The sequence below is a fragment of the Mesoplodon densirostris genome, chromosome 19 (assembly GCF_025265405.1).
Source record: "Mesoplodon densirostris isolate mMesDen1 chromosome 19, mMesDen1 primary haplotype, whole genome shotgun sequence".
NCBI lineage: Eukaryota > Metazoa > Chordata > Mammalia > Artiodactyla > Ziphiidae > Mesoplodon > Mesoplodon densirostris.
The window spans coordinates 37,458,254-37,472,968 of NC_082679.1; the positions used below are offsets into that span (position 1 = coordinate 37,458,254).

Sequence of the window (14,715 nt, forward strand, 5' to 3'; positions counted from 1 at the left end):
AGATCTATATTCTGTCCTCAGGGAGTTTATAAATTAGTGGGAGAAATAGGCATATGCACAAACGATGAAAAAAACGAAAATGAGTGTATTTTCAACTGAATAAAGCCTCATACAAGTTCAAAGCATTATCTCTTCCCTATTGTCCCATTATAATGTACTTTACATATGCAAGTATACATGTATATGCACATAAATTTTATGTATATTTTTATATACACATGGGTGTGATAAAATTTATAACATGGGATTGTTCACAGACTTTCCCCTTCTCCCACGGTGGTCCAAGTGAACCTCCTAAACCTGTAATTGTCCAGTTTCCCCCCCCGACTTTCTTCCAGTGTCTGAGTTTAGGTCAGTCCTGCCACACAAGTTTCTCTGCTTTTGTGATGCAGATGAAGGCCCTGGGCTGAGGATGGAAGACGGAGGAAGGAGGAGGGGGAGGGACTCCACTCAGAAAGTTAAGAGAATTTACATGATAATGAACTGGGGGTGAGTAGGGAGGGAAGGAAGGAGGGAGACAGAGATGGAGAGAGAGACAGGGAGAAGAAGAAAGAGAGAAACTGAGGAACAGTTGGAGAAAGGGAAAGAGGGAGAGGAGGAGAGGGAGCCCCTTCTAGGCATAGAGCAGGAGAGGGAGGAAGAAAGCAGGAGGAAAAAAGGCGGAATAGCAAGAAGGAGAAAGAGGACAGGAGGGGAAAAGCCTGGCAGGCTGGCGGTATAGAGATGGTCTCTTGGGGAACTGCGAGAGAAAGCAGCTAAAGAGAGTGGGGTTGGGACAGACATGAGGAAGACAGAAAACAACCTGTGAGAAAAGCAGTGGGAGTTGCCCTTTGAGTCCCTTTTCATATTTTTGGAGAAACTCAGAAGAAAGAATGGGATTCTGAAGACTTGTTTTGCCTGGTTGTACTGTGCCTATTTAAATGGGACTCTGCTCCGGACCTGAGCCATATGAATCATAGCTTCCTTGGGGTTACAAATCTGTATTATATACGTATATATTTTGTGCTGAATGTCCTTGGGTAAGTCACTTTGCCTCTCTGTGCCTCATTTTTTTTTCACTTGTAAAATGGGGATAACAATAGCACCCACTGCACAGGTAGCTGTTAGGATTAAAATTTTTAATTAATATAAATGGTTTAATGCAAGCCCTAGAACATAAAAATTGAAAGCAACTATTATCATCGCCTTCAATTCTTGGAGCTGCAGTTCTCTGAGTCCATCTACTACTCGCCGACTCCACCTGGAGCCCACGAGGTTGCGACCATATTTGGCCCAGCCCAGCCCATCTCCTGACTTTCTGCCAGAGGTGTCACCTTGTTCCCAGTCATCAAGGCCGGTAACACTAGAGTCCCAGTTTCCTGATCCTTACGGTTTTGCCCCAGTAGCCAAGTAACTACCAGGTCCCTTTCTTTCATCACCGCACATCACTTTGCTGCCCTTCCTTTCCAACTCCCATCGAGACCCTTACTGTAGCTCCCAACCTGCCTCCTGACCTTCAGTCTCTCCCACCACTAGCCCACCATGCATATGCCATCATGATAATCTCCTAAAACTCGCTTTCATCCCATCCTATCAATGGCTGCCTACTGCCAACAGGATAAAACCCAAACCCCTTGGCATACTTTCCAAGGCCTACCCAATCTGGACCTAACTGTATCTTCTAACTTTCCCACACCTTCCTACATCCTGATCCTCTGTCCTGGCCGCTGGCCTCCTCCGTCAGTCAAATCTCCTCTGGTCACCACCAACCCATGCCTTTTATTCATGCTCTTCTCTGCTTCAAGTCCCTTTCCTCACCTACATCTGTGCCTGTGAAGCCGTACCTCTGCTTCAAGGACAGTTCCAGCCTCACTTCCTCTAAGAAGCGTTCCCTGACCACTTCACGGAATGAGCCTATGAGCCCTGTCCTCTCAAGCAGATGACCAGCCCCTTCAAGGCCCCATCCCACATTCCTCTGAATCTTTCTCCAGAGCTTAGTACAAACTGAACACATAGTAGGTACTCAGTCAACATCTGTTCAGTAGTGATAACATTACAGGTTCTTTTCCTTTTTTCTCTAAGTACTGAGAAAGTCAGAAATGTCATTCTACTCAAGAGATTTTTTGGGGTGGGCCTACTATGTGCTGAGCACTGTGCTGGTTGTTGGGGTGGGGAGGTGACCCAAAGATGAATGACACAGGCCTCGAGCAGAAAGACCGTAGACATAATGAAGTTCTTATTCTAGGCTGCACTGGTGGGCTTTATGAGTTCCAGAGCCCCCTGAAATCGTATGAAAAATTTCCTGGACATGTGAGTGAGTGCACGGTTCTGGAGAGAAGGCTCATGGCTTTCATTAGCTGCTCAAATGGGTTTTGATCACCCTGAAGCGCAAGGGTCACTGCTCTAAGGAAAGAGTGACACACTGCACGACATACATGCTCAACAGAGAAAGCGCTGAGCTGAGCTGTCAGGGGAAGGAGGAAACCTTCATGCAAAGACGGGAGCTCAGTTGGTCCCTGCTGAGCAGGAAGAGCTCCAGGGGTAAGAGAGGGGAGAAGGCACAAGAGGCAGAGGGTGTGGTCTGAGCCGAGGCCTGGAGGTGTGGGAGTGTGTGGTATCTATGGGGAGCAGTCTGTGGTCTGGGGGCGCTGGGGCATGGGGTGTATAAGGAGATCCCTGCTGTTTGCCCAACAAAGAGGCTCTTTCAGGCTTGGGCTCATGCACTGTCATATGGCCTTAGGTGAGTCCACACCCCAGAGAGGCTTCAGGAGAAACCAATCAGTCCTCCCTCCACTGGGGGGCCAGGGCAGGGGGGCAAGCCAGCTGCCAGGAGAAGTCAAGGACGTTGTTCTAATGAGGTATGGCAAGGAAGCTTCTAGATACTTCTCTGTATGGAGAGTATAAAACTGGTTGGCCCAAGCAGGTGCTGGGTGTGGGGCTGTTTTCCTCCAGATACACCATCATGGGTGGGGGGACGATGGCGGACATGCGGAAGCCAAGAGAGAGAAGGAGGTCTTTTCTTTACACACCAAAACACCAATCTGGGTCGGCTCTGCATGGGATGGTTCTCCCAGATCCAAACAGCAGATCCCCCAGGTGGGCAGCCCCTGGGAACCCGAGAGAGGCAAGAGTTTGGAGACCCAGCCTTGGGGTCAGGGCATCTGGGCACCAACAACTGGCCAGATGCAGGCAGACCTGACTGGAGGGAGTCCAACACCCCAGGGCCCACCTCTGCCCCCAGGTGCAGTTCAGGCTGAACAGAGCTTCTCGTTCCCAACTTGCCAGGCTCACTTCTCACTCAGGGCCCTGGTAGTGTCCGCTTAGAACCTCTGTCCCTCCTCCTCCTCCCATGGCTGGCTCCTTCTTATAGTCGAGTTTCATCACAAATATCCATTCCAGGTTCAGGGGAACCTTCCCTGGCCACCCAGTCTGAAGTGGCTGCCCCCTTCCACCTCAAGCCCCTGACAACTGATATATAGGCAGGTGGGGGATCCTTGCGCCCCGCTGCCCAGACAGCAAATCCAGAGCAGCCCACTCCCAGGAAACACCTTCTCCAGCTGCCTGGCTCACTTTAGCCTAAGGTGAAATAACACAGGAGGAGGTGCCCCAGGGCCTGGAGGCCTTTGCCAGCCAGAAGGACTGTGCCTGACAAACCTGTGCTGCCCCGCAGACCCGTCAGGCGTCTGCCATGGTGCCACCTGCCGGAAGAGGACTGGGCTCCAGCTCCTCTCTGTGTCCAGTGGACTCTCCAGGGAGTCCCTACTCTGCTCTTGGTCTCCCTTCCCAGAGGAGCCTTTCCTGATCTCCTACTTGAGGGTTGTCTCAACCAGGAATCCCACAGAAGAGGAACAGCCACAGAAGCCAAGGGGTCCTGCAGTATAGTCCTTGATGTATCATCTTCCTGGCAATTCCCAAGCAATTATCTCTCTATTCAGGATAATAAAATGGAAAAAAAAAATCCCCCCGGGAACAACAAACGTTTTCCAGAACTGAAGGAGTAAAGCATTCTGAAGTCACACTGACTGTCTGGGTTATAATCAGGGCAGGAGGTTTTGGGGAAAGAAGACTGGTTGGGAGGTGGGTGTGGCGGTGAACACACATACTCTTGGAAGATCTCGCAGGCTGTGGTTGTGTGTGCCTGCGTGCATGTGTGTTTGTGTGTGTTTGTGTAAGGTGTGAGCTGTGGACACATGAGCTTTTGCACTAGGCCTGTCGTCTGGTTAACTGAGATTCAGGCTCCATGCTCTCTCTTTGGCCAAAAGGCAGACAGAAAGACCAAAGGCCTGTGGCCTCTCCCATGTCTGAAGATCATACCAGGCATTTCCTGCTCTGGGCTTTAATGCCTAAGTTGACTAAAGTGAGTTAATACTTGTAAGGTGCTTAGCACAGTGCCTGGCAGCTAGTAGGTGTTCAATACAAGAGAGCTATTTGTATAACCACTGTGGCCATTATCATTAAAAATGAATGAAGCCCTGTAACTTGTCTGGCTACTTGTAACCTGTCTTGGCTACTTCTGATGATCTGAGTTGCTCTTTGCTGACTGGTTTCTCCAGCTCCACTCCTACTGTGCTCATTCCTGTATCCCCAGCAAGGCCTGGTACACTGTACTCTCAGTGAATACTTAGTGGAAACAAGACTGAAGAACTCAGTGTCCCTGGTTCTGCAGGCCCTGGCTCTATGACCAAATCCAAAGCTGGTCCCTGGGGAGAAGTACTTCCTCTGCAGAACCAGCTTCCAGACTCAGCCTTGCAGAGGGGCAGCGCCCGGCTTCCCCACCCCAGGCTGGTCTTGGACACACTCTCAGTCACCCAGTTCCCATCTTCCGGGAGGAGGCAATGCCTGAGCTGGGATGACTCTGTCGCATGGAATTAGGATTTTGTGCATAAAATATTGAATTTTACATTTAAAGCTATCTGTCACAGATGATTTATCAGACCCAGAGAAGGTGCGGATAGTTTTCCTCTGTGAGGGAGGTGATTTTTTTTTTTTTTTTGCGGTATGCGGGCCTCTCACTGTTGTGGCCTCCCCCGTTGCGGAGCACAGGCTCCGGACGCGCAGGCTCCGGACGCGCAGGCTCAGCGGCCATGGCTCACGGGCCCAGCCGCTCCGCGGCATATGGGATCCTCCCAGACCGGGGCACGAACCCGTATCCCCTGCATCGGCAGGCGGACTCTCAACCACTTGCGCCACCAGGGAGGCCCGAGGGAGGTGATTTTTTAGCCAAGACAGGATATATACACGATGTATAACCAAACCACGCAGTAATCGGAGATTAACGCTCTCTGTCCAGAGGCTCCAAGGAGGGGCCCAGGTGTTCAGAGGCCTCTACCTGCTCCCCTCCTCACGCTCCAGGTCACAGGAAGGGGATCGCTGGGATTCAGGGTCCCACCAGGAGACGAAGAGTCCCTTTTAGATAGACTTATCTGAGGCTGTTTTCCCTCCCTCCCTTCCTCCCCCACCACCTTTTATTTGGCTTTGCCAGTATAGCTGTGTAAGGTTCAGTCTTACAGTTAACACAAATGTTTGCAAAAAAGAGGCTTTTACAACTTATTCCATTCACCACTTATCAGATGCCTGGAAACTCAACTGAAAAATTGTCCCTGTTCTAGGATGTCGACCTCCTACAGGAAGGAGAGCCTCTTCAGTCCTCAGACTCACCTCGGAGGGGCAGAAAACAGAACCCATGGGGCAAAGGAGGGAAGAGACTGAATTCAAATGGCTGCCCCACCCCCCAACAAGGTAAGGAAAGCTCTCCTAAGGAGGGAAGACTGTGGCCAGGTGGGGCTTGTTTTGTCTAAGAAATATTTTTTCTGTTCAAGTTAATTGCCCAAGGGCATGTACTTGGACAATGTTGTGAGAGTCCCAGTCACCAACCCTTTCTCATCTGCAAAATAAACCCTGGAATTCTATGGCTGTTGTCTCCTTGGCGATTGTGCTGTGGCGGTTTACTTGTCACCAGAGTCCCTGTTTGACTGTACTGGCCAGGTCAACTGGTACACTGGTGGGTGACACAGCACAGTCTCGTCCTGTCCCTGCACGGCAGCCTGGCCTTATAAAGAGGACGCAGCTGGTACCAGAGACGGCCCTCTCCTCCCCGTGTGCATGGGCGCAGCAGCCTACCTTTCTCTCCTTGTCACCGTATTCGATGCCCAAAGTGTCCATGGCCCGGACGATGGCTGCCAGGGACTGGATGGTGTTGCTGTAGACAACGGGCTTGTACTGTTTCACGTCTTCTCCAGAGAAGCCATCTTCGTGGATGATCCTAGAGCAAAACAACACACAGCATGCCTGATGAGTGCGCTGTCCACACCTGGCACCGAGCGTGCCGGGCATGTGAAGCCCCACACCAGCCAACCTCCCGGCTTAGCTGGCTGAGGGCCGAGCCCAGCTCGGATGCTGAATTACTGAGCTGCTGTGATAAAACCACAAAATCTGAAGGAAAAATCAAACTAAATTACTGAAAATTAATCTGAAAAACAGAACAGTGGAAAAAAGAAATGCAGCCTTTTTACATTCCCTATGTACAGTGAAAGAAAGATCAGTCAAGGGGTTGACAATACTTTAAAGCACTTAGAACACACACTAAGCACTCGATAAATGTTCGCCATTAGTATTTTTAAGCAAAGCTCAGGGTTTTAACTTAAATATCCAATTAGGAGTACACTGCCGAAGACCCCTGTGAGAAGCCTGCAAACGAAGAATACATGTTTTCTTTCGAAGAAAGCTTACGCTGCTTTTAATGAAGGGAAGAGCACTCACTTAAAACCTTCCTTTTTGACCAGAGAAAAGCCAACAGAAGGAGTTGCCTACTCCCCATCCTCAGCTGGGATGTGACCACTGTGTCACCCTTATTCTGATGGCTCTGAACATGACATGGAGGACACGAAGGCGACACGGCAGTTCTCAGAGGCCATGCGATACTCCCTGCCCTCCTGTTCTCAGGTTCCTCTGGGGTCAGGGCTGAGGCTAGACATGCCCTGAGGTCCCTGTTCCCTGCAGATGGCGGCCGCTCAGTGAACGCCTGCTGCCGACAAGGGTCTGGGGAGGAGAGAGAACTAGAGAGGGGGTAAAGCCAAGACTTTGCAAGAATCCTCTCATGGTTGAGGTAATTAAGAAAGGACAAATGGATTTCAAGACTAACATCCAACATTAGTCATCCACCGTGCAAACTCTCCTGTGGTCATGTTTTTCAGTCCAAGACTGAACGCTACCTGTAACATGTACATCCACCTGTATAGTAGCTCAGACCTCCATTTCCACCTCCACAGCCCCTCTCCAGCTGTTCACGTCCTTCAGTACAGGAGAAAACTGCCAACAAGTTTTCTTTCTTTGTATAAACAGTTTTACTGAGATATAGTTCACAGACCACACAATCCACCCATGGAAAGCGTGTGATTCAGTACTTCTTAGTATATTCACAAGGTTGGGCAATGGTCACCACAGGCTAATTTTAGACCATTTCTGTCCTCTCCAAAAGAAATCCTGTACCCATTAGCAGTCCCTCCCCATCCCCTACCCCAGCAGTAAGCAACCACTCATCTGATCTGCCTTCTGTTTTTATAAATTTGCCTATTCTGGACATTTCACATAAAGGCAATCACACAAGGTGTCATCTTTTGTGACTAGTTTCTTTCACTTGGCATGTTCATCCATGTTGTAGCATGCATCAGTACTCCCTTTCTTTTTATTGCCAAACTAGATTCCATGTACAGATATACCACGTTTTACTTATCCATTCGTCAGTTGATGGACACTAATGATTCCTGTTATGAAATATGACTTGGTGCTGGGTTGTGAGTCTTTATCCTGAGTTTCTCTAAGAAGCAGATCAAAATGACCCTATTGCCTTTTCACTGACTTTTATTAGTCCTAACTCCGTTTTTGTACAAGTTTCTTGAGTGTACTCCCAGTCTGAGGCATTGGTGTACAACCACGGGGGATCTCAAAGGGAATTGTTAGTTTCCACTGTAAACAGCCAGAAAACTGGACAAAATACATTAAACAAGTGGTTTCAGACACTGGAGAACAGGCAGCAAAGGACCGTGATCCGGAACAGAAAGGAAGCAAAGCGTGGTGAGTCCTATGATTGCCTTGGCTTTCTGCCTGGAGGCGTCTACCAGACCTCAGTGCAGGGAGGGAGGACCCAAGCAGAGCACAGGGGTCTTACTGAGCTGATGGGATAAAGATAAAAGTTCAGGAAAGCTGTGGGGACTGGGAATTGAGGGGCAGAGTACCAGAGAGAAAAGTGCAGAGACAGAGAGAGAGCTCCAGATATCTGAACAGGGGTCTCCTTGAGTCTTTGGCTGAATAGAGTGAGACTCTACGAGCTCAAGAAACAAGTGTCAGGGAGCTTATAAGGTGAACACCTCCCAGAGCTGGCCCAAGGCTGGGAGATGCTCAAGTTCCGACTAACCAGAGTGGAGAGCTGACACCTAGGGCATTTGGCAGAAACCCCAGAAGGCTCACGCCATGGTAGTAGGGCTAAACTAGCCCTAGAGTAAAGGCTACATTAGACCTGCCCTGACAAAACTGAAAAACGGGCCTTAAAAAAGCAAACTGACCCACAAGTAACTTAACCGCCTGACAATAAAATCTAACACTCTTTAAATGAGGACAACAAAATCCAGACACTTAATAATATCCATAATATCCAGCATCCAATAAAAAATTTCGGGGGGCTTCCCTGGTGGCGCAGTGGTTGAGAGTCCACCTGCCGATGCAGGGGACGTGAGTTCGTACCCCGATCCGGGAAGATCCCACATGCTGCAGAGCGGCTGGGCCCGTGAGCCATGGCTGCTGGGCCTGTGTGTCCGGAGCCTGTGCTCTGCAACGGGAGAGGCCACAACAGTGAGAGGCCACAACAGTGAGAGGCCAGTATACCGCAAAAAAAATAAATAAAATTAATTAATTAATTAATTAATTAATTAATTCTGGATATGCAAAGGAGGAGGAAAGTGTGACCCATAACCAGGAGAAAAATCAGTCAACAGAAGCAGACCCAGAAGTGACAGAGATGATGGGATTAACAAATAAGACCTCAAAAACACCTATTTAAAATATTTTCAAGAAATTAAAGGAAAACATGAGTATAATGAGTAAAGAAATGGAAGATAAAAAAGAACAAAATGAAGTATCTAAAGATGAAAATACAATATCCGAGATAAAAATTTCACTGTAGGGGATTAACAGCAGATTTAGACACACAGAAGATTAGTGAACTTGAAGACACAGATACAGAAACCATCCAAACTGAAGCAAAGAGAGGAAAAAGGCTGAAAATTTATTACATACAAGTAAAATTTATATAATAGCACAAAGGATGGGAGGGGTAAAATGGAAATATACTGTTGAAAAATTCTTGTATTATACATGACGTAGCATAATATTACTTGAAAGTTAAGCATGATAAGTTAAGGTACATATTGTAAACTCTAGAACCATCACTAAAAAAGTCTCCAAGACCAGACTCCCCTCAGAGGGTGACCTCTGGGTGACCTGAGAGGTGCAGCCTGGATTTACTGGTCCCCATGACACACTCTCCCAAGAAGCCAGTGCAATGAGTTTCTCATGCTTCGTTCTGGACCAGCAGGCCTTGCCACTCTTCTGGGAATACTCTCTAGACCCTCTATAGGATTTCCTTCCACTAGGGGATGGGACTATCATTTTTCACACCTGTTAGTATTAATTCTTTACACCACCTAACAAGGTAGGGAGGGTAGGATTTTATTATACCCATCTCTAGAAAAGGAGACTGAGCGAGACTGAGTAACTGGCCTAATGGCTGTCAGCAGGCAGGGAGAGAGCCACGTGCAGGAGCAGCACCCAGGTCTCTGAGCACACAGTCCTTTCTGCCACCCCTCAAGCCTCAGACTGGACTAGGCAGAACACTGCCTGGAAGGTCTCACTGGTGCCTGGGGTGGCCCAAGATAGAGAAGCTTCATTTGGGGTTTACAAAAATGATGCAGTTTGGCCAAAAATTGCTCAAATCATGATTACTGGTTGCAAAACTTGTTCAAACTGGCTTATATTAGCTTAAAACTGGGTTTCCTGCTTCAGGGTAGAATTTTACACCTTCCCTTCCCTCTGACTACAAAGTAGTAAGTACTCAACCATAGAAAAGTTGCACCATACAAAACAACACCAAAAATAAATAAATGTTCATAATTCTGCCATTCAGAGAAAAAGGCTGGATTTTTTTAGTGTTAAGTCCTTCAGTATTTCTTTCATGCCCCATTCTTCTCTGCTTCCTAACCCCTCGCCCCAGCATTGATTTCAGTCATATATCCTTATAAGTATCACTTAAGGCCCTTTTATTTTCTATTTCCCATCTCATTCCGGAGAGTGGTCAGAGCTTAGGAGTCAGAAAGACGGGGTCGCCAGCTCCATCACTGATGAGCTGTGTGTTCCTGGCAAAGGATTTAACCCCTCGGGCCTTGGTTTCCTCAGCCTCAAGGAACTGCTGTGAGGAATAAATGTAAAGTGCCTATTGTATAGTAAGTATATAATATATAGTAGCTGTTAGTGATAATATCTTCATTCTAAAGTCAAAATCCCCCAAATAGAATTTCCTTCACTGGTGGTACAAAAGAAGCAGAATCATAAGAGCCGCTAATGTTTGAGGGTTTAGTCTTTGTGTTAAGTGCTTTACATGCACTATCTCGTCTAATCTTCAAAACAAACCTAGGAGATAAATTTATCTTCTCTTGACAGATAGAGGAAACTGAGGCTCAAAGAGGTTAACCCAGTTACCCGAGGTCACACAGCTGGTAAGTGTGACAATGGCATTCGAGGCCGTGCTTGTGCCCACCAGGTGGATGCTGACAGGCAGGACTGCTTCTTCTGTTGGGATCCCTATATCTAGGTTCCCAGAGAACCCAGAGATTTCCCATACAAAGTGAGCATCAAAACATCTCCTGTAATATCAGCCCAAGGAGTATGGGGCAAGGAAAGGAGGTGTTTGGTTAGGGGTTGGAGAGGCAGCGCAGGGGAGTCTGGTTTCTGGTTTCTTGTGACAGCCCAGGTTTGAGCCCTGGAGGAGACCTGGCCAGGATTTGGAAAGCAGGAGTGAGGCTGCATGTGGCACCTCTGACATCTCACACTGCAGCAGCCCCAGACAAACCAAGCTTCATCTACATAGTTGAGTGACAGAGCACAAAATCAAGTCCCAGAAACATCATCTGAGCCACTGGATCCAGCTATTCCTGAAGCTAACCCTATCCCTACACTTCTGAGTGATATGAGTCAAACAACTCCCTCTTATTTCTGCATAAGCTAATCTGATTTGGGTTTCTGTCACTTACAACCAATACAGTCAAGACTAAAACATGTTTCGTACCTTGGGAGACCATTTCCTAGTGCACTTATTTATTAACTTTCTGTCTTTACCACCAGCCTGTCAGTCCCTGGAGGTCAGGCACCACATCTCATCCATCTCAGTTCCTGCTCTCCATAACAACTGGCACAGGGCTAGGCTCTGAATAGTACTCAGGGGAAGTGGGACATAACTACATGAACCAGGATTACACTGATGCACAAGACCCACCCCTCTCCAAGGAGCTCACTAAAGGAGGCAGGTGTGTGTGTGTGTGTGTGTGTGTGTGTCTCTGTGTGTGTGTGTGTGTCTGTGTGTGTGTGAACTCACCAGATTTCCTATGTCTTCAGAGCCAGGGTAGCAAAGGACGGTCAAGCTAGATGCTGTGGTGGTGCCCACCCCAAACTCAGGGACTCTGAGGGGTGTGGGGTTTTCCAAGCTACCAAACCAGAAGAAACCTGGGGAGCAAGCAAGGCTGATTCTGCAGCCTTGAGTGTTTGATTTTGGACAGGAGCCACCAGCTGGACTCTGGAAACCTGGCAACACAATTGAGGGAGAAGATCCCAAGTGGAAATGGGGAGGGAGAGGGAGGGTAGCAGCCAAGCCGGCTGGAGCAGGTCTCAGCTTTCTGGGAAGAGGCGATCAAGGAGGGACCCCACTCCCCCCACCACCACCCCTGCCACCTCCCCTATCCCAGCTCCTCTCTCTGCCGCCTTGGAGACCCTGCAGGGGGCCTGGGCTGGGGCTCCCTTTGCTCTCTGCTTCCCCTTCTCAGTGCAGGACTGCACTCCGCTGCAGTGAGACTCCCCAGGCACAGTGGCCTTATATGGTCACAGAACCACAGGCTTAGGAGCTGGAAGGGACCCTGGAGGATCATCCGGCCCAGCAGCCATTCTCCCTCTCTGAATCACAGATGCTTCTGACACTGTGACAGACGCACCAACACACACACAGTTTTACCCCCCATTTCTGGAGGTTCACAAACGCACAGACTCTAAGCTGCTGGAACACATGATTTCTCACTCCATCTCCATGGTGGATTAAATGCCCCTCCTCTGCTTCCTTTTATCAGCACCCTTTCCCTGGCACCAGGACCATCTCTCCATCCTCCACAATAATCCCTTTAAGAGTTTAGATTAAGGGGGTGCTTTTGGAGTCAGACTCGAGACGTGTGACTGGGCAATTTCCTTAACTGCTTGGTGCTTCAGTTTCCTCAACTTTCCATGGAGATGGGCCTAGTAATTAACAGTGGCTACGCTCACTGGGCCACGGTATGTAAAGAAGAGGGCCTGGCACAGGAAGCACTCAATCAGCTCAGCTGTTATGATGACTGTTATTGATATTATTGCATTTGCTAAGTGGAGCCAGGGGAGAAAGTACAGGGTGCTGGGTGTCCGGTGTCTGTCCTCTTGAGGACAGGAAGTGACCCGGGGCCATGGAGCAGCAGGGAGGCCGGACACCATGGGCAGACCCCTTCCGCCCCCCGGAGGAGAAGCAGGGCTCACAGCCACAGGAAGGAAGACGGGGCGGCGAGAGGGCGCATGGCCCAGACTGGAGCACAGGATCTGTGCATTTACCTAACAAACATCACAGGAGCAGCAGTGGGTCGAAAAGCTAAATTTCCTGATTTGGGGGCCGCTTAATGAAGTTATAAAATGTGTTTCTCATCACATGTGGGCTGCCTGGGTTAGGGTCAGTGCTCAGGGCTTCACTCGTGTGACCACTGACAACAGTTTCCAGTCGTCGGGGAAACCTGATCAGCAATGTGGCTCTGGCCCTAGAGCCACAGCCCTCCCTAGCGGGGGAAAAAGACCACCCTGGCTTCAGAGAACACAGTTTTAATCAAACAGGCAACAGTGAGATACCAGTGAGTTAATGAGCCACATACCAGCAATTAGGGGCTCCACAGAACCTACCGGAGCAACGGACCCGGACAGGATTGAAAAATGAAAACACCAGTTAGAGTACAACGTGTGCCCCATGCAGCCATTTGTATAAAACTAGATTTGTGTGTGATGGTGTTGGTAAGAGGTGGGGGTGTGGAGGGAGAAGGCGGGAGAGAGAAAGGATGACGTGGGAGGATGCTTAACAAAATATCATCAAGATCACTTTTGGATGGTAGCATTCAGTGATTTTTTTTTTACTCTCTTATCATGTTTGTTTTGTTTCATTAAAAAAAACGTGCATTTGTTATTTGAAAGGACAACAAATCATGTTCGATGGGAGACAGACTGGTGTTTATTAACAGGGGGACCATTTTGGCCGTGAGAGAAATTGAGTAACAAGGGGTAAAGTCGTCAATCAATAGGAATTTCCTGACGTGTTTCACTTGGGTTCAGCCTGGTCCCTGCCTTCCCAGGGCTCTCGTTCCAGGTGAGAAAGCTAGTGCTGAGAACATGAGAGTTAACAGTATAAAGTGGCATCTGCCAAGGGCCAAATGAAGGGTATGTGCGTCAGACGTGCTGGCTGCCGCCCAACAGCCATTCCCTTCTCACCATGGTGCGTTCCCTTCCCTGTCTCCCTTGCAGCTAAGAGTGACCATGTGATCCAGCTCAAGCGAGTAAGACTGAAGGGGAGTTGGCTAGAAATGCCTCTGAGAAAGACTTTCTCTTCTTGTTCCAGTGACAGACCTTTGAGAACAGCTTTCCGGTCCCCTCATTTCTCCACTGCCCCCGTGTCCCTGGCTGTCCCTCCACCAGCCGTTCCCTGGCTTCTTGCCTTAACATGTGGTTGCATGACGAAGTAAATACTGGAACCATGGCAGCCATGTTGTGACCAAGAAGTTAAAGGCCACCACCCTAAGGATGGCAGGTCAAAGGGGTATAGGGCATTCCTAGTGACACGTGCATCTGCCAAATCAGCCATGATACTATCTGATGACAAAGGTCACGCTCCTACCATGATGCTCCCTCCCTGGGTAGGTAACTGTGACTTAGAGAGGACAGACTTGCCTACAGTCACACGGTTAGCTTGTGGCAGAGCAGGGACAAAATTTCCAGAGGCCCTTCCACTGTGTCATAGACCTCTCATCTACCTTAGTGCACCCCTGAGATGCGGGGGTGATGGGTGATACCAGGTAACAAAAACATCTAACAATTGCAAAACAGAAAGATTTTTTTCCACTTCTGTCTTAAAAGCTCTAGTTCCCAATAACTTGGGGGGCTTCTCTGAGGGTATTCTGTAAGCTTCTTCATTCAGCCCCTAATTCAGTCTTCATATATTTTTCAGGTACTGACCATGTGCCAGTTAAGTGCTGGGGATATAAGAGTGAACCGACAGATATGAGCCCTGCCCTCATGGAGCTTGAATATGAAGATGGATATCAAAGAAGTACTTTTACAAATGGTTAAATTATAAGTGGAGTAGGTGCTACCCAAGAAGAAAAACCCAACAGAAAGAGCTACAAGAGAAGGACCTACAGCAGG

The 14,715-nt window shown here is 48.6% G+C and overlaps 1 protein-coding gene across 1 annotated transcript in view; it reads right to left on the reverse strand.

The window, feature by feature from the left end:
* Positions 1 to 14,715, reverse strand: part of GNAO1 (G protein subunit alpha o1) — a 160,785-nt gene that overhangs the window by 66,786 nt on the left and 79,284 nt on the right. Inside the window, exon 3 of the mRNA XM_060085129.1 lies at positions 6,100 to 6,241. Within this exon, the coding sequence (XP_059941112.1) occupies positions 6,100 to 6,241 (142 nt within the window). The remainder of the gene's footprint in view (positions 1 to 6,099; positions 6,242 to 14,715) is intronic.